This window comes from Brachionichthys hirsutus, chromosome 3, assembly GCF_040956055.1.
Source record: "Brachionichthys hirsutus isolate HB-005 chromosome 3, CSIRO-AGI_Bhir_v1, whole genome shotgun sequence".
Lineage (NCBI taxonomy): Eukaryota > Metazoa > Chordata > Actinopteri > Lophiiformes > Brachionichthyidae > Brachionichthys > Brachionichthys hirsutus.
The window spans coordinates 5,818,371-5,838,496 of NC_090899.1; the positions used below are offsets into that span (position 1 = coordinate 5,818,371).

At 44.1% G+C, this 20,126-nt stretch overlaps 1 protein-coding gene across 1 annotated transcript in view; it reads right to left on the reverse strand.

Moving 5' to 3' along the window:
• Nucleotides 1-15,974, reverse strand: part of kcnn3 (potassium intermediate/small conductance calcium-activated channel, subfamily N, member 3) — a 33,560-nt gene extending 17,586 nt beyond the window's left edge. The window contains exons 1-2 of the mRNA XM_068757049.1: nucleotides 14,898-15,974; nucleotides 7,668-7,763 (exon numbers count right to left, since the gene is read on the reverse strand). Of these exons, the coding sequence (XP_068613150.1) occupies nucleotides 7,668-7,763; nucleotides 14,898-15,974 (1,173 nt within the window). The remainder of the gene's footprint in view (nucleotides 1-7,667; nucleotides 7,764-14,897) is intronic.
• Between the last annotated feature and the right edge of the window lie 4,152 nt (nucleotides 15,975-20,126).

The window sequence follows — 20,126 nt, forward strand, 5'->3', positions numbered from 1 at the left end:
ACAGACCACAGCATGGAAACTACATGAATATTAATACGTGGACTTCCTTGAATACATGAAACTTGTGATAAATAAGGTTTAACCCTCTTCAATTTGCACTTTTCTAACCAGACATTTATTTTATGTTGGTCCTATGAGTGATTTGTTTTATTAGTCTTATTTTTCCGTATCTTTCTATCAGCCAAAGAACCACATGGATGGAAACTGATGTCCATACAGCCGCTGCATCTTCTTGATTCATCATTTATCCTCCTAATGATATTCCAAATCAGTCTCCATTATTCATGGCCAGTCTCAGCCACTGGGTATAATCTTAACTCAAACTAATGATCTATGTTCTGCTTGAAAATTATGCAACTGTACAGATTTTTTTCTTGTCCCAGGTTTATGCTTGCAAGAAATAGATTCCGGAATAAATTTAGTCGGACTGGCTGTAATATTGTACTGACAGCATTTCAAGTCAATTTAACACGGATTGTTATAACAACGGTTATTCCCGTTGGTGTTTGGAAGCCGTGGAAATAATTGAAAATGTAGGAAAAATAAGATAACAAATGTGTTTAACGGGCACAAAGATAATGCATTTATGAAATGTATTGAGAAAATATGCAAAACTGACAAACAAATGCTGGAAAATATCCTTCACTGAGTACGGGGGTAACTTACATCATTATTTTGTAAAGCGGAACACAATGTGGAGATTGTGTTTCTGCTTTTCTCTGTGTAACTCTGTCACATACTGTTAGATTAGTTCTGAATAAACCCAACACAATCTGCTGTCTTAGACATTTGTCTCTGCAGTGCTGAATTACTATCTACATTCTAACTACATTCACATCTTCATTGCCAGGAAGTAAAATCAACCTTTTTCTTCAATCATCTAAAAGTGAGGGTTTTTTTTATTTTTATTATTGGCTGTAAAAAGTGGGTGCTTGTCCTTTCCTTGTGTTCCCAGTGGTCTTCCTTTGATTTTCCTTTCCTTGTGTTCCCAGTGGTCTTCCTATCTTAACAAGATCACTATGGCGCCGCTGCAGTAAATACATCGTGCATGCCAAACTGATTTATTGATTCGGCCCTTTAATCAACCTTCTTGCAGCTAACCTCGATGCCCTCGCTGTCAGCAACAATCATCGTTTCCTACTCACGAGTCATGACCAACCACCCTTCATCATCATCATCATCATCATGCCACATTCTACCTGAATAAAAAAGACCCTGCCCCTGCCTTATTGGAGGGGGTAGGGTTCACTCACTGCAGAAAAACCGATGCGACTCTTCCGCTACGGTAACCCTCATAACTATATCCAGGTTCCCATCATCTCATGCTCTTACAATCTGAGATCCCCCCTTGGATAATACATCCTCATCCTCATTGTTGCCTCGTCCATTAATCCATTTCTTATAGCTGGAACCCTTTAGCCATCCATCCTGCCTTCTAGCGGCTCTCACCAAAGTTGAGTCGGCTGTTTCTTAAATGCTCAGTTAACAGAATGACCTCTCTCTTCTTCATGATTGGTTGAACCTCCACCCAAGTACTATTCCATGCATGTAGGGACATACCGGTAATTCCTCCAAATGGAGAAGCAGAAGAGAAAAGAAAGGGCACTCCCTTTATTCCTGTGTGTATTGAAGAGAGATATTTAATTTCCATCAAAAATAAGAACCCTTTGCCTCACATTAATGCTACCTGTGAATCCAGCCAGAATCCAACCTCACAACTTCTATAAACTAGATTTAAGGAAGTCTCCCTATTTGGTCTGATTATGTGAGGGACATGATGGGGAAATGTTCTTGAACATGGTTCATGTCCTACTTTGAGTATCTTATTGGCCGTGAAAGACAAATACGTCAGAATCACCTGGTGAACAACCTCCATAAAAGCAGCTCAATTTCCTTTCCTGGAATAAATCATTGACACGGTCCTGCCAGTGTGTGGAGGCAGCAGGGATACGGGAGGTATAGCAGGTTCAGTCGGATCAAGGCTGCGGTCCCATTAAAATATTTAAGTGGTTTCATTTACAGATGAGTTGGAATAAAACAGCGGAACCAGGAGTCAGAGCTGCAACGAGGAACATCGTCACCCAGACAAATGGAAAAAATGTATTTCCACAGTCAAGCTGACCTTTGCTAAGTATAACTCATACATGTACGTATACATGAGGCCGAGGTTAGAAATACCAGAATACCCCTTTAAGAGCTGAAATGATACGGAGTGCTTTAAAATGAAATGTCAGAACTTTGGCCCCTGAGCAGAGCCAGCAGTGCTGGACGCTGACATGCAGAACAATGTCGGGATTGTAATTCAATACAGCGCAGCAGTGCTGAAAATACCAGATATTAAACACCAATAAGGTTAAAGTAATTATCCAAACAAAGGAGGGGTAATTGGGCCCAAAGAGAAAAAGAAAGAAACTAAAATAAAGCCTCTGTAAAGGCACCTCAAATAGTTTTATTTTGTAATTTCTTTTGTAGCATTTGTTTTCTTTGTGCAGCGACGGGTTTATAGTCTCTTTAAACTAATGATCACTGACGGCGAGATGGTTACGTCTGACGCCATTAAAACGATATCTGCTTTCAAGGAGGCTCCTTGGCAGTAGTTTGGTAGTTTGTTTGTTTATAGTACATGCTTTGCTTTCTATGTTTTGGTGTATTAAAATTTAGGAAAGAAAATGTTTGGTGTCAAGATGGCTTTGCTGACCAGTCACAAAAATAAGAATAATTTGCACCACAGGCAGTGAATAAATGGCAAATAAGTACATCTGTCAAAAATAGAAACTTTAAACTCGTTTGAGTGTTTACTGCATAATATCTGTTTTGCTGACACACACGTGTCAGAAATATGTTAACATTTAAAAGAGAAAGAGGAGGAACAGGAGAACAAATCTACAGTAGGAAAGACATCCAGAACGAAAAACCGACGTCAAGAAAACAATGGTTTTACATTTTTAGAGTGACAGAAATGCAGGCAAGAGTTAGAGAAGGGTAAATGTACAAATTGTTGAAACAAGGGAGGCGAGGCAGGAAGAATGGATGTGAAACTCAACAATAAAATTGAATTGAGGCCCAGTGGAGGAGGAAGAACTCAGGTCTAATCTGATAAGGATGAGGAGAAAGAAAAAAGATGTAGAAAACGGGGCTGCACACGTGGATGAAAGCAGTGCGTGAAAAGCAACACAAGGGAGAGAGAAATGGAAATCAAAGTGTTTGAGGTGGTATAAATGACAGCTAAACCCTGTATGTATATAATCAAATATGATTTGGCACTAAGTGGTAAATAATATTCAAATGAATATATATGAAAGGAAATATGTGCTTGGGCTCAGGCAGACCATGAAGTTGTTCACGCTCCCTGTGATGACAAAGTTTCTGCACGTAACTATTTATATACAGTTGTGTTATTTTGCATTTCACCTCTGCCTCTTCTTTCTTGCTGCTGTGGGCAATATACAGTAGAAAGGAGCATGTTTGTAAGCAACTGCTGTTCTCCACCAGCTTATGATGAATCAATCCCTGCATGGTGGAATGTTCTCTGCATTTCACCCATCCTCAGGATAAGCAGCATCAGGTACACATCGTGTGCTACCCAGGAACTCCATCTAAGCCACTGCTTTGGTCAACCTGTCCAATACATGACTTTGTGGCAGGCTGCCCCTCATTTTCATGTACATGTTATATTGGAAATGCCATGCAAAAGAGACATTCCAGAAAGGACCCAAATAATCCTCTCTTCTGTATCTTGTGCCACTGCAAAAATATTCTCATGTTTCGCCAAATCACTGCAGAACCTTCAGGTGAATTTAGCCCTCATTTGCATAAGGTCCAAAATGTTTTCGACCTTGGTCCGCTAATGTTTTTCATATCAGCGGCCAGTCCTCTGCGGTCTTAAAGCCCACAATCATTGAAAGCAATGTTGTGACCCAGTGATAATAAACCGGGACAAAGTGTTACCTCATGCCATATTCAGAAATGTAAACATATCCTGACTCCAGCTCCAGAAAAAAACATTAAACCAATACTGTTGGCACTTTCAGAAAAAAAGAAAGAAACAAAGACTTCCTGCCAAAAAGGGCAAGGCACTTGAATTCTAATATATGCAGGCTTGCACAAAACACACATGCAACTTCATGCACTTTTAAATGCATTGCCGTTTTCAACTGGATTGATACTCAGTATTGTCCACATGAATTTGGTTGCCTCCAGTGGTGTCGATGTAGATTTATTGTTTCTAGCAGCTCATTGTTTTGGTTTTGTGGCCAACAACTTTGCCACTTTGGGACCGATTCCCCTCATCAATATTTATTTCAGTCGTGGCATCAACTGTTTTTTTTTTAATTAGGAAAAAACAGCTTCAAATAAATGCTAATGTTTCTCTGAGTGGTGGGAGCAGTCTTTAGGGGTAAAACATTAAAAAAAAAAAAAAACAGCTCTCTGTAACGTTGCCTAGACACTGATGTTAAGTTTCCAATACCTCAGATAGACGAATCAGCCAGAGACCAGTGTTCATTCAGGAAACAAGAGTCATTTATTCAACTGTGTGCAGAGATGCAGAGAGGACGTTTCACAACAGAGATTTTCCCTGCCTCCACTCAAATAGAGAAACTAAGCCCAAATATCCTGCCAGGCTGAGATGCAAGTGGCAGTCATTGGTGCCAGCCCTATAGGTGCTAATGGTTTTGCAGGAAATGACAGCATTTTCTTTTATTTCTGACAGCGCAGTTAGACTTTTCTTTTTCGTTTTCTTTTTTTATCTTTATAGAATACTGAACAGCTGACTGAATTGCAGCAATGAGTATTGATAAATTCTCTGAGCAAAGCAAGCAATCAGATTTATGAATACTGCTCTTGCTAATGGTTGCTTTTCATAAGCAGCCATTATAAAAACACCTGTGATTTTACACTTCATATCAAACTCCGAAAGGCCACACAGGCATCTGGTTCAGCGTAACCGTTTTCAAATGTCCATATCTAAAACGTTATACAAAGTACAATACACAAGTATACTACCTATAGTATTTTTTTTTTTTGCTGTGAATTGTGCAGAACTATACTTGCAACTATTTCCATCCTGTTTTAGGAAATATCAGGGTCCGGTTAGATTCTCAAGTTAATCGGATTGTCTCAACAGGAACTTCTAGTTCTGGTGTAAATAAGCAACAGGTTTGTATAATCGATTAAATTAAAATTATGAAAAGTTAAAACAGATTTTCTACTTAATAAACTGGGATGTTTTAAACCCAAATAATCATCTGGTTATTTTAGTAATTCTCACAAAATAATTTATGAACTACGTCATCATTTTTTATAAATATAAGCATAAATGGCCATAAACACAAAAATAACACACAAATTGTAATGAATCAGGATTATCCTTAAAAAGGTCTCAGCTGTTGCTGGGTAAAAAAGAATTCTTCCACAATCCTCAGTCGACTTATCATCAGAAGTGATTTGAGGTTGATTCCCAACACCCCCCCCCCCCCCCCCCCTCCCTGCGGTGACTCCCACCTGCCTTCACGCGGCCCTCCCCAAACTCCTGATTAACAGAAGACCATTTTCTCTCTCTCGCTCTCTTACAGCTTTACAGTAGCATTAGCATGCCTGTCACGTGCAGCAGCCACAGCGTGCGTGGGAGTTTCCCTGACTCTGTGTGTGAATGCACCTTCAAACTTGTGAGCAGAGGAGCGCGTCCTTTTATCAATGAAGGCTTAACAACATACTCAAAGACAAAGAAGCACGGGCGCCACATGTGCATGCACCGAGTCGGCTACATGAACCTTAATACACTGCGGCTGCCTCTTAGAAACTGATTACAAGTCGATCACCCCCTGCGTATGACAGTGAAGAAGCTATGGCTGTGTAGTTATTGATCTTCAGAGGCAGAGCCCTCGAGGGGAAGGCATCAGCATCTTCATCACGGACCCACTGGAGCTATAAGAGACACTCTGAGCAACATCCAAGCTGTGATGTAATAAACGGCGTATGCGGATCGATGGATGAATGTGCTGCTCTGTGATTTCGCTGGTGGGTGTAATAGCTGGTGTGTGTGTGTGGAAGGGGGAGGGGGCACTTATTGGTTCTGATTCCTGCAAGGCATCCATACATAGTCGATGTCCATTGACTGTAAATGGCTTCAGATGAAAACCCAGGCTAAATGACTGCGGTGCCACCATTATATTAGTGAAATGAAAAACAACCAATCACAAAGCATGAAAGCCTCGCTGATTGATTTTTTTCCATCCTTACAAGAGGCTGAGGTTATGGCTGTTTGCGTGCTCCGGGGGGGGTTGTATGTGTTCTGCTTGCATGCATTGAATGATAGCTTTGTTACTGCCGTTTGGTGCGGCTCTACTCAGTGCAAAGCCATGCGGACGGTTTTGTCGATCTCACTACGACTCTCATTAAAATCATTAATCGGCTGTAGCTGAAACACACCTGGGCCCCCACCCTGGTCTATCTCAGGAGCCCGAAGGGGACATAATGTGAATACTATCGACAGGGCTAAGGTGCGCAGGCCTGCATCTGCATGAAATCCCCACCAGGAAGAAATATTCACTATTTTTGGGACAAAATTTGATCCTAAAGTTCATGTTTATCAGGAAGAGAAGAGTCAACGAAATTCAAAAGTACTCTTTGCTGTCATGTAAGACAGATTCTGTGGGAAAATATGTTCTTTGTAGAAGGCTAGTCCAAGGTGGACAAGTACGTCGTTATTTTTCAAGCTTATTGATTGGAAACATGGGGGAAACAAAACGCCTGGTTCTACGCTCGCATGGTCTGTCTCAGGTTAAGTTATACGTGTTTCGGATATTTTAACGACCCTCTATAGAGTGCATTAAAACCGCCATTTAAAAAAAAAAAAAAGATATGAAATGTTAATTAGTGAACTACATCGGTGCCACCCTGACACTTCCAAACACATTTCCCATTAACAGAACTGAAGGAGCCTCTTGGATGAGCGGCGAAACGTCTTCAACCAGACTTAAACAAGTCCGGTTGATTCGTCGGTTGCTCTTCGTGATTTAATATCAAGTCTGTCGGACGACGTCAGCACTTTCCAAGCAAGAGCCCTGCAGCCAATGAGAGCGGCGTCCCTGAGCAGTGCTGCTAGGCAACGGTAACGATTCGAGCCATTTTGACTCATGTTAACGGTTAACTGGCGGTTAAACTCTCACCTCCAGTTCTCACTGAAGGACAAACTACAGGCGATTTCATTACAACAATTTCTTCGCCCACACGCACTCCCTCCGTTTTTGTTATCTCCCTCTCATTTTCTTTGCTACACTGCTATTCCTCCAGGGATCACATGAGGTGGGGGCATGTTTGAGATTCAATAGCAGATCTGTGGAGATGTTTGTAATGTGTGTGTGTGTGTGTGTATTTTTGTGTGCGAGGAAACCCATTTCTGAATTGGTTGCAATTTTGAATCTCCAGTTGTGAGCCGGGCTTCAGGTGTGCTGGCGTCTAGGTTTTTTTTTTCCGACAGAAGTAATCCAGTTGTTTTCATCTCCTTCCAGTCTTAAAGCTAAGCTAAACAAATTGCCTCCCAGCTCTTGCAAACGCTTCCCGACATGAGAGTGGTATATTTATTAAAGCTCCCAACGTGTCGGACACCTGTCTGTACTTCTGTGGCAGGGCTTTTGCAGAATTGCCCATCTGTCGATGTGTCTTACCTGGACTTCCCGTGCGTGGTAGGCTATGATGAGGCCCAGCAGTATGACTGTGGACAGACTGATGAGACACTTCAGGGCCAGAGAATACATGGAGCTCTGTGGACAGAAATGGACACACAAACCCTTAAAAAACCAGGAAGAAATACTCAAACACATTTCAATTTGATTTGAAGGTTTATTCTAATTTTCACAACAAAAAGACAAATAATTAACATGAGACTTCCAAGTCTTTAAAACACAGTCGTTCATTTTGGAGAACAACGTCCTCAAAAAGGACAATATTATCATTTACACAACTTTCAAATGCTGGATAGACATAAAATGATACCATTCCAGTCGTCAATCATTCCACCCTCACGCTTCCACACCCCCTCCTTATGTGGATTCAGAGGGCTTATAATCAATGCAGTGATCAATAAACTCATAGAACTTCAGTGGCTGCTTTAACCATCTCACCTCGTCCACAGCAACATGTGTGTGCACACATACTACTACTACTGTACTTCCGGCTTGTCCCATGAGGGGTCGCCACAGGAAACCAACCTTCTCCACTTCACCCTGTCCTTTGCATCGTCCTCCCCAACAGCAGCCCCTCTCATGTCCTCCCTCACTACGTCCAAAAGCTGTGCCATTTCAAGACTGCATCGCCTCAAATCGGATATTTCAGCTGTTAAACATTCGTCTGCAATCGTTCTTCTTTATCCGGCGGGGCATTTCACATTAATGCACACATTACTTAGCCTTTCCATCAGGACGTTATTAAGCAGAAGTTACACTGCATTTTAGATTCATGAATATATATTGGAAGTTAACCTTGTGGAAAATAGTGTGCTAGTGTGTTACTCTGTCTATTTAGGGTCTCGTTAGATGCTTTGTGGCCTTAATAGTTTTCATTCAGCATCACACAAACACCTAGAAACACTCTCTAGTGTAGCTGGTTCATTCTCACGACACTCTCCTCTGCTGAGAATTCTTTATTCACATAATTAACAGACTCTGTGAGGGCTGTCCGTGTGACTGGGTAGGCTTTCTGTCCAACACACAGAGACTCACATAAACACACAAGGGAAGCGCTTTGAGGGAGTATTATTTGTTCCCCACATCAGCGTGGCTCCGGACCGCTGCACAACGCGGAGGAAACCCCATTGAGCGCCTGCTCTCTGCCGCGTTCCTCTATCCGCTGCCTTTATTTTCTCACATTTTTGTTTCTTGTCTCAGCCCGTCTCTCCTCAGCTAACATCTCATTTCTACTCACCGGGTGCAAAGAAACCGAATGCTGTTTGGTTACGAGGAAAATGTAGTCATGTGTTTCAGTCTCTCTCTCTCTCTCTCACAATGTATTTACCTTTCTGTTCTGTCTGGCTGCTTTCCAGGTTTTACGCTTCTGCCTGATTAGTGAAGAACGTAACTGTGACAGGCGGATGAGGATGTGCCGGCCTCCCCCTTTTTTTTGGTCTTCTTTACTATTCCAATGGCTGCTACACTCTAATTGGTTGACAGGATGCCATTATTTGCCAGTAACTGGACACCCCTGCATGTTTACCATTCTAAATGAATGCACCTGTATTAAACTCTCGACAAGGGCAGCATCAGTGAGGCTAAAGGTTGGCTTGTGATTCATTATGGACATGGACAGCTGTCAGCAGCAGGTGCACACACTATAATCTATGGGTCTAGAAAAGAGGATATCGTCCTAAAAGGAACACGAAATATTAATGATTTGTGTATCTTAAGTAAAAATTAGAACGATGAATTATAAAAATGTGGATACCAACGGATTTCTTCAGCCAGCCTCGCTTTTGAATCTTTCCACTCTTCCGTCTCTTTCGCACCGACGGTAACGTCTCACCTCTTCGCCACTCTACTCACCTTCAGCTTTTGTTAGCGTGCTTTCATTTACACTACAGCTCTAGCACCCCCCCCCCCCCCAGTGTAGAAGCTTGCCATAGCAACACCCCACAAACATCCTGCAGCACGATGCTCACAGGCGCCGTGGCACCAAACGGAGAAACAGCCTCACCGCCCCCCGTTGCCCACAGTGCAGGTTTGTTCATCGCTTTGTCTTTTGCGTTCACTGATCTGTCAGTGATGACGCGAGGTGGTGACGATTCTCTCTGACCATTCAGTAGTCGACAGAGGCTTCAAGATCGCATCTGCTATCACCTTGGCTTGCTTGGAACATCAACAGAGGTGACACCGAAATTAGCATCGGGTACCAGGCACCAGGTTTGCCGACATAAATGCAAAGAAAGCACAGTGTGTAGATGGAAGATGGAAACCAGCCCAGCTTTTTGCAGTGTAATAGGAATCGCTCAATGTGCTCCTGTGCAATTATCCCACTGCAGGAAAGTTAAGTCAAAAATGTCACTCGACAACTTTTTGCTTGAGAGAAACAAAATAACATTTCATTTTTTGGTCAATTATACCCATTTACAAATGGAGAAATCATTTTGGCCTTTGTCCATATAAAGGGGGTTTTCCTTAACATTGCAAGGTCATGATTTGCCCTTTCATCAATTAGACAAACTCTTCTTTTCATGGAACTTGTTAGGTGAGGAATTGTTAGTCCTTGCCCTCTACTGAATGACCTTCCAGTTAAGAAATAACTCTCCACATGTTCTCTCCCCCACCGTTTCAGCCACATACTTCGAACTAAAAACAGATGACCGACCCAATTATGTTTGAAATAGAACAGAAGAACAGAAAAACAGAAGACATGCCGGCCACATGCTCGTCATCATAAAGGCAAGTTCTGGAATTAAACAGGTATTGGACCATCTTCTACATTTACTGTACCGGTATATGCTTGCATTTGTTTACAAGTGTGTCTTTTCCTGTTCCTTTTTGTCCATAAGAGTGTGATGGGTGTGCGCTGATCCACGACTCAGTGAGCAGACGGAGATAACAAGCTTTTGGAGCTTCTTGGTTAGTAAATAGAGAAACACACACAAACACACACAAAATGAGGGTTTTTTTGTCCACCTTTGATGCAGATGCTGAAGCAAATGCTTTACAACACTTCACTTTGCTCCTGGCGAGTTGTGTAGGTAATCCGTGTGCATGCGTGTGTGTCAGAGAGCCTTCTTGCAATCAGTCTCCAGGGAAACGGGCAGTAGACACAAGAGAGTTGCTCCCTTTTCCAGGATAAACAGACAGACACACACTTGACTGCACGTTAACACACACCATTACAGACCAACACACTCAATTAAATCCAAACAAAAGCAGCTGTGAACACATGCGCACAAACGCTCGAGCAGGTGCATCCATGAGTACTAACACCACACAAGTGAGTATATAGAGACCTGACAGCACCCAGTCCAAATACGTATATATACAGCCGAGTGGCGTGAAAGTTTATGCTACTGGAGGATGATGCAAGCTACAACGCACCCCTGCGTACCAACACGCTGACACGCTCATAGAGGCAGCCTCGCCTTGTTACACCGAAAGAAACAAGTATAATTGTACACGTCCATTGTGAGACCTGTGGGAGCCGCCGTCGCACAGAAGCCATGAAGATGAAGGGAGCGTGAAAGGAATGGCAAGGGGAGGAGGAAGAGGAGAGGAGGGGAGTGAGGCACAAAAAAATGCTGATGGAGGATAGCTCCGTCAAAGACTACGGTGGTTGGTTTTGCTGGAAATTCTCTAATGATCCTCGTGTACTGTCTGAAAAAATATATAGAACACGCGGCAACTGTGAGCAGCCTCGTGGAGCGACCTCTGTAAAGGTTCCAGTAAATGTCTGAAAGAAAAGGTCACAGAAAGGGGGAGTGACGATAAAGGGATGAAGCTGCGGGAACACGGGAGGCTTGATAAAAAACCGCAGTGACCTCTTACTCCCCAGGAGTGAGAGGATGGAAAGAAGGGAGGCGGTGAAGAAGTATGCAGCGAGACAGGAAGTGAATCTGTGAAGTCCTCTACTAGTGGTTAAAAATGGAGTATATGCGTATAACACACAGAGAGAGAGAGAGAGAGAGACACACGGCCATCTGGATGCCGCGAGGTTGAGTGTGGGTCCTTACAGCATGACAGGCGAAGCCAACAGCAGCTGTGCATTCCCTCAGGATAGTCGCGTTGCTGGTCGGAGCGTGGCATGGAGCTGAGGCGCCGAGGAGCCACATGGACCTTTGTGTAATGATCTACTGATCGGACAGCGACAGCCCGCATGCTGAGATCCCAGGAGTCCGAGGATCTCGGTTGTTCTCAGACAGAGACACACGGCAGACAGGGAGCAGTTTTAAGAGAGACACTGGCATTGCACTACTGTTAGCGTTCTGCTGCGACCAGGTCCTGGGTCGGTGTCACACTGGTGACACAGGTCCCATAAAAAGTATATAAAAAATACACCGTGGTGTCGGACAGTATGGAGTCTCTATAGAATGTCTCGAGTTATGCTATTTCGGCAGTTTGTGGTTAAGCTTGCACTTCTGCCTGAGACCAAACTAAATTATTTCACATTCATGAATTATTTCATCATCTAATACACCCCCCCCCCCCCCCGCCCAGCCACATAATCTATCTTGGCTCAGCAACTGTGATTGGACACTTAACAATATAGAGATCCGCCACCATTGCCCTGAGCACTGAATCTCAAGAGCGGAAGAAGTTTTCAGACACTTTAATTATTGCTTTAAGTAAATACCACAAAAATCTTTTAGCTGTAAAAACTCCCCATTGAAATAAAGTGTATTTAAAAATGTTAAAAGTGCTTGTGTTGCAGGAAAAAAAGCACCTTGGGAGTGATGCATTAGGCTATATTAGATGATTTCCCTGCGAGCTCTCTTCTGCAACCAATTTTTAATGCACGGTCTGCAACCTAGCGCCTCTAGAAGCTCGCATCCATTTGCAAAGTGCGAGCTTGTCTCTGGACGGGGAGTGTATGTGTGGGTGAATAATTATCAATAATCAATAGAGGAAATCATTCAAGGCTTCCACTCTTGCCAGGTTGAAAGCAGTGCATCTCCGTCTCAGTTCTCTCCTTCATCCTCATGTTCGCGGCTCTTTTTTTTTTTTTTTACACAACAAGCTGCAGCCTTTTTTCCAACCTCGATTATCTAAGCCTGGAAGACTCTCACTGATGGAACTCCAGTATCTGTTGGGGACACCCCAAATATGCAACAGCAAGAGAAAAAATGATGTGGCACTCTGCATTTAAAAGTGACTTCTGATTCGATTTTTGAGGAAGCACGGCCAATTCTCTGGACGCAACCTGCTTTTAAAAATGTAGAATCATAACAGGAGACTAAAATGCTTCGCATTCCACCTTAAATCGGACTTCAGATCTATTCCCTACCACGAAAGACGTGCGGCGGGAGATATAGTATTACTTTCCTCATGTCCTTCATGTTTGGCTTCCAGGGCAGAACACAAAAAAAACAGTGTTTGTTATCCGGGTTGATCCGTGGCTCATTCTGGTAGCGGTGCTGGTTTCCACACTGGATCGCGAATGCCATTCAAAAATGTTTTAAAAGAAATTTCTACACACAACAACCATGTTTCCATGGTTACAAGTGGAATCTAGGGGCCATTCTCTGTGAATGGGGGTTTTCTCAGATGAAGGTTTGTGGGAACAATTCAAAAACCACTCAATATCGATCTATCTATCGATCTATCTATCTTTTCTCTGATACTTCCTGGGTGCATTAGATCAAAGCTGCGTCCCCTCAGGCATTATCGGTTCAGGATTAGTCTTTTGCCTTTCTCCGGGGACGCTGGCCCCTGACGGCTGTATTTCATGCCTGTTTTAATGAACATAGATAGCTCTGGCAAACACAGTGGCGGTCCTCCTCATGATTGTAGCTGTCGATCATTTCTTATTGACGACACTTCTGCCTATTTCAAATGAAGATGATATTTGTCAGAGCTTTAGGACCTAAATCAAACCTTTCATTAACACCCTTCCTTTTTCTCGTCTTCATTTCCCCTCCCAGCTTATTTTTCTTTCAGTCTCCAGTTTTATGGCAGAGGAAGAGGGAAAGTGAGGGGAAATAAGTGAAAGTTAAAAAAAGAAAAGAAAAAGGAAAGCAGGATAAAAAGAAGATGGGCATGGAGTTGAAATACAAGCGACAGCTGGAGACGTTGCCGACGTCTGCCGTCTCCTTCAGGCAGGAGAACAGATCGACAGAAAGGAAGGAAAGAGGCGAGTAGAAACAAGAGAAAGAAAAATTCAAACCATGAATTTGAATGGAGCAAAACTTGGCCTTTAAGACTGCGGTCTTCACACAGTAATGAGCGGAGACGCAAAGGGAAACAAAAGAAGCAACGACACAATCGGACCAGAACAGGCAGAGGGAGACCAAGTATGAGATGAAGACCACGGACCAGAAACTGAATCAGAGACAGAGTCACCCCCGTCTCACTGGCTCAATGATCCATTCATTGAGCCTTGTAAGAGGAAGCAATAGTTCCACCTTATTAGGTCAAGCTAACCCACCTTCTGTGATATCGGCAGACAGACGGGTCGGATGGAACACGGAATGAAGGATCTCTGCATCAGAGCGGTGCGCAAAGCAAGCTCGAAGATGCCTCTCACACACAAGCACACCAACACAGCCAAAATACAGACAACAGCAGCAGCCAGGGGGCCAATTCAGCTTATTAGGCTCCCCATTAAACAGACAAATGAGATTCTGGCCTCCTGCTGATAATCTGCCCGGCTGTCCTCCGCATCCCTGTATTACATCACCAACAATCAGCGAGCGTCGCGCCCTGCTCTGGATGACAACCTTGGAACTTTGCATCGTCCTGTAACTTTTACAAGAACTATTAAGAACAAAATTGCTAATGGAATTTGTGAAGCTATACTGAAGAACACAAATCTAAATAAAGGCAGTTCAGTTTCCACATTATGTCACAGCAACTAAAAGGAATTGTCCCTGAATAGTTTGGACATTCGATCTAACCAACATTGCAAAATGCTACAACCATCAGTATAGCCTGAGGTAAGATTTTGGAACTTTATTTAACACTTTAAATCTACTGAGGATCCATGAAAAAGGGAAATCTACCAGTCTAAATTAAAGTAATGGCAGTGGAGGCCAAGATGCTGTAAGAGTCTAACTCCTGGAATCCTCTTTCCTTCCTGTCATGAACATGTTCATCCTCTATTCCCTCATTCTGTCACAAAGACCTCTTTAAGCTTCTCGTGTCCAGGCCATGCTCGGATCTGATCTTTCAGTGTAAGTGAATATGATCGCCCCATTGGGTGTCGGTGGTCTGCTCCCTCACCTTGGTGTACACGCCCCAGGACAGCTCCGTCTCAATCACCATGACGACAATCCCAAACATCCCGAAGATGAGCGCGTAGTCACTCAGCCTCTTCCTCTTCTCGAAGAGCGCCCTGCGGTGCCCCAGTTTGTAGCCGATGTTTTGGTTCTTCCGTTTGGACGCCTTGGTGGTGCCGCCCCTGACGCCGGCCGCAGCAGCACCCCCCTGCCTGCTGTTCCTCCCCTGCTGCCCACGCCTGCTCTCCACCAGCGCATGGTTCTGGTGGTAGATGGACATCTGGTTGGATGTGGAGTCCGTAACGTCATACCCACCTCTGGGGTACGGCGAGTCTTTGGATGAAATGATGATCTCTGGGGGGCTTTGAATTGGGGGCTGATGGGTAGAGGCCTGGGCCACCGTGGAGGTAGGAGGCGCATCTCGCTGTCGGTCGTACCCCCCCGAAGCTGTCGCGCCTGCAACAGCGGAAACACCGCCCTCTTTGGTTTCGCTGCTGCTGTCTGATTCGATGAGGTTCCTGCGGGAGGCGCTGAGGCGGCTTAGGGGCTTCATGACCCCCCCTGTGTACTTACAGGAGCTCATGGCGATCTCTGTGAAGGGGTTGCTGTCCCGACGGTGGACCAGTGGGCTGGCCTGTCTGTGCTTGCATCCCCTCTCTCTCTCCCTGTCCCTGTCCCTGTCCCTGTCCCTCTCCATGGAGGGAGAGTGGGAGGAGTAAAAGAGGGCATTGTAGACGGGGGAGTTGTCCCCACTCAGGCTGTGCTGTGAGCCCAGGCAGGAGGACAGCGGGGTGCTTGTGGGGTGCAGAGCATTTGGAATGGGTGGCTGGGCTCCAGAGGATGAAAGGGGCAACTTGGGGAGTGACACTGCAGGCAAGTTGGGTGCGGCGAGGGACAAGGACGGGGTGCTGCCATTTAGGCGGTCAAGGCTCGAGCCCCCCATGTGGTTGGAGTGGTTTGATCCCGGTTGGTTGCCAGTGGTAGAAGGAAGGGATATACTTCCCAGGGGAAGAAGAAAGCGCTGGTCCTCATCCTCACTTCCTCCTAGAAGGGCCAAGCCCAGAGAGGGGGGGGGCTCCATGGTCACGACCGTGGCCACACACCTGTATTAAACACAGACAAGAGACTAATATCTACCATGATGGTTGTAACAAAGACAGAGCAGAGACAAAGACAGGCTGCAACGAGGTCGTTTGTGACGGACAATGGTCCCCCAAAGACTAAAGATGTGTGACAGAGTGAAGAAGAGGAGGCGTGATTGGGGAATACGGTTTTGTTTGAGACGTTTCAGAGTCAGCCGTCCAGTCAATCCAGTTTCCCCGTGTTGTTCTTATTCTCTCACACAAGCCACACAAGCTGTGGTGAATTTATATTCACCAGGATGTCGGTGCAAATCCTACATGGAAATGAGATGATGCTCGGAGCGTGAAGGGAAAAACCTCCTATCAGCACCAATCGATCGATGCGTGATAAATGCTGTGGCGGTGGGAAGCAGAAGTTGTTGCATTTGATCGATCCACAACAATAACCTACTTTCAGTGTGATATAACCAGACACCTCCACAGCCCCCCCACCTCCCTGCCTGCCTGCTTCTCTATCTATACCAATTCTCGTTTAGTCTATGCCCCCCCCCCCCCCCCCCCCCCAGGTTAGTTGTGTTGAATGACTGACTGGATGAAATTACACCACCATACTTTCTCTGTTTTGTGTTGTCATCTTTTTTATATATATTTTTTTGCTTCACCTCCTTTCTTATAGATCCCTCCACAGGTCCTCTCCTCTGTCCCCTCCAGATGTTACCTGCGTCCTCTCACCTGATCTGGTCAGTTTGTGTCTCTCCCGATCATCAGCGGTCTCTTGGCGGTGTCCATTCCGACCCCGTCAGTGACAATCGGCTCTGGATAAAGAGGAGTAATCCATGACAAATGGATTCTATCGCTGAAGCAGCGGCGGCACATCCAGAGTCAAACAGGCAGGAAGGCAGCTGCGCGTCAGGTAACAGTCCGCCAGTGCGCGGTGGAGCCTTCGTTTAATGCGCGGCTCCATCGACTCGGAGTCTCCAGCTCCGTCTCTTTGCGTCCGTCCCTCACTCTCCCGTCCAACTTCTCTCCCTCTTCCTCCGCCTCCAGCAGCAAGCGTCCGTTTCCATTGGACGGATAGAGAAATGCGTAAAAAGGCGCTGAAAGCAGGTGGCAGGATTTGTAAAAAAATGAATCCGGCAACTAACTTATTGCACCTGGTTTATTTTGGTCGTTTCTTATTTTTACAGGAGCCATAAAAGCGCATATTTTTATAGCTGCTCCATGGACCACGTGTCCTTTCTGGTCGATTGGCACCTGTTACGCACGTTCAAAGACTCGATGTGAACATTACCGGAGGGATCATTTCACATTTATCAAAAAAGAAAGAAAGCTATAAAGCAGGTGTACAAAAAAATAACAAGGGTGTGGCGCGGAAGAAGCCGCGCGCACGCGCGCGCCTTCCTGCAGCCAACTGGACGCACCTTGGCGCGGCTCTGCTTCATGATAATTTAGAAAACTCACTTTTAATTCTTCATTTGTCTTGCGATAACAAGACAATGTAAGGGCGTGGTGAATGACGCAACCGGCATTAATAAAGAATTCAATTAAGAATGTAAAGAAAACTATGTCGAAAACGCGTAATTTAGAGGAGATGGAGCCTCAAATGTATAAATTAAAACTCTATAGTCAGGGTCTTACATAAAATAGCTCAACGGAGGACACAAAGGCCTAAAAGCTCCTTTTAATTACACTAACCCCCCTGATCTAAATTCAAACAGCGCCCTATTAAAATGGCAGAGATCGTGCCCGTTTCTGTTAGGTAAAACAAACAAGAACAAGTTCCAGCTGGTTCCCTGGAAGTCAGCCAAGTTGTTAATTCATATCTTATTCATATGCATTAAAACAAAACTATCTTGCAGTGGACAAACAAATAACGGATCCCCTCATGCATCCATCCAATAGTAACACTATTTCCTTGCCTTTCCACCTGGTTTCACACTCATTTGTCAAGTCATTTATGCCAGCAGCGTTATCTTGCCAAGTCAAAAAAAGAAAAGTTCCTGTCTCCATCCCTTTGTCTTTATCCACTCTACAAACTGATATTGTGCTTTCTTGATACTTTCCCAACCTTTCTACCAAAATGTAATCAAAACCCATTAAGCAGATAGCAGAAGTAAATGCAAGGGGGAGAAATAGATCTCAGGAAATGTTAAACATGGTGAAGAAAACTTTCTTCTCTGCCCTGAAGATAAAGAAACTATTCTGCCACGTCATTGGTTGGATGAGCGCAGACACAGAATTGTGATGCAACATGACATAAATCAGTAAACAAATCACATTGTGTGTAAATGATTCAAATGATTTAAAGTCAGCAAGTTGATATGACAATCATCATTATACGAATCATCAGATCATATTCAATCATAACGTTCTCTTTGCACCTTGCATTCGGTAATTGACGTAGTCGTGTCGCATCCTTCAATAATGCTTAACATAATCAATCAGTGTTATAAGCAGCTTTTGCTTGTGGACAGTCTCTGCAGACTTCCTGTGTGTGTGTGTGTGTGTGTGCGTGTGTTGCTGTTCAGAGAATGATTCTAACCTTACCTGACACAAACAACACCCATTCACACTGACACATCACACGTTTACGCCTCTGGGAGATGTTGAGCCACCTGTTTATCTTTACTGATTGAAGAAGACCCCGGGATCCGGATTCAAATCCAAATCCTTCTCGTTTACGCTGTGAGCCAACGATGCTCATCGATCCACCTTCGTGCCTGCTTCACCAATTCATTGTTTTAAACAAAAATCATATGCGTTCTGCAGTTTCATATCCGAAAAGTAAACTTCTGTAAGTTCATTGGAACCGGAGAGCGGCCGGTTCGAGTCCAGCTTGAGCATGGCACCGAACCCCAGGAGCTACGTGGCTTTCCCTCCACGTGACCATCTCTCCATTAAATTGTTTGTCGAGTGGAAAAATAATCCACACAGGTATAAAAAAGGGGAACTTTCTTCTACTTGGCATTTTAATAATTGAACAATTGAATCTGTAATCAAGAAAATAATTAGGAGATTGGTGAGAGTTTAAAACTCTGTGTGGTTGGGGGGGGTAATTACCTCCTCCTGTTTCATTTTATTTTGTAATTTTCATCTTCCCAAGTGATAACGATTCATCTGGGCCGAACTTCGATGCTCAGGCAGCAGTTTCTTCACAGCTGCTGTGCAAATAAAACCCAGGAAAGAGAGAGAGAGAGAGAGAGAGAGAAGACTAGATAAACACAATACGTTATGAGCAAAGAAAAGGAAATTGGGCTGCCAGCCGCCCAGGGGGACATCATGATTGACAGAGAATCAGAATGCTGGCTGGCCACACTGTATGTCTGTCTCTCAAGTCTTAATATTACTGACAAAGGTTATGGGGCAGCAGAGAAAAGACGGAGAGTTTGAAAAGAGAGGGGGATGACAGAGAGGAAAAATGATGGCTCATTGAATGAAAAGGTTATTTCGTAGTCCTGCCCTGCAGGGAGATGTACGGTGTAAGAAATATGTGAACTAGAGAATGAATATTGGAATGCCAAGAAAAGTAATACAGTGGGTTAGCTGTTGCTATGCCAACACTGTAGTATACAGATGACTGCTTAATTCACCTGATCTATTCCTCGCGTCTCACTCTGAATTTAAACCACGTTAAAGCTCGACTACAGGAAACGATGCCGTTTGAATTACAGGCTGTGACACAACAGGCACAAGGAAAGGGAAGACACGAGGAAATATGCAAGATACTTTTTCAAAATAATCTCTCAAGCAAAGAAACACAAGTATAAGTACCCTAAAAAATTGAAACGGACAGTAAAATATATTGAATAATATGCTTTCACACAAAAGTGCAAATATTTACAAATGCTTATAGAGTAAGTTGATGAAGGGAACAAAATCGGGACGCAGTCTATAACTGGATTTATGATAAATGTCAGAGAGGAGTAAGTGCACGCTCCTCTTCAGAAATCAGAGGCCCGATTCTATCAGGCAGGCTCTAATCATTGTTGTACGCCAGCCCAGCTGCATCTTAATGGCTCAGATTGCATTATGGGCCTGGAAGCCGCACAGTAACCCACAGCATAAAACCGACACGCTGTATGCAGATGGATCTGTGCTCAGTAAACAACAACGTGTTCTGACTGCTTGGGAGAGACTGATCCGATACTGAG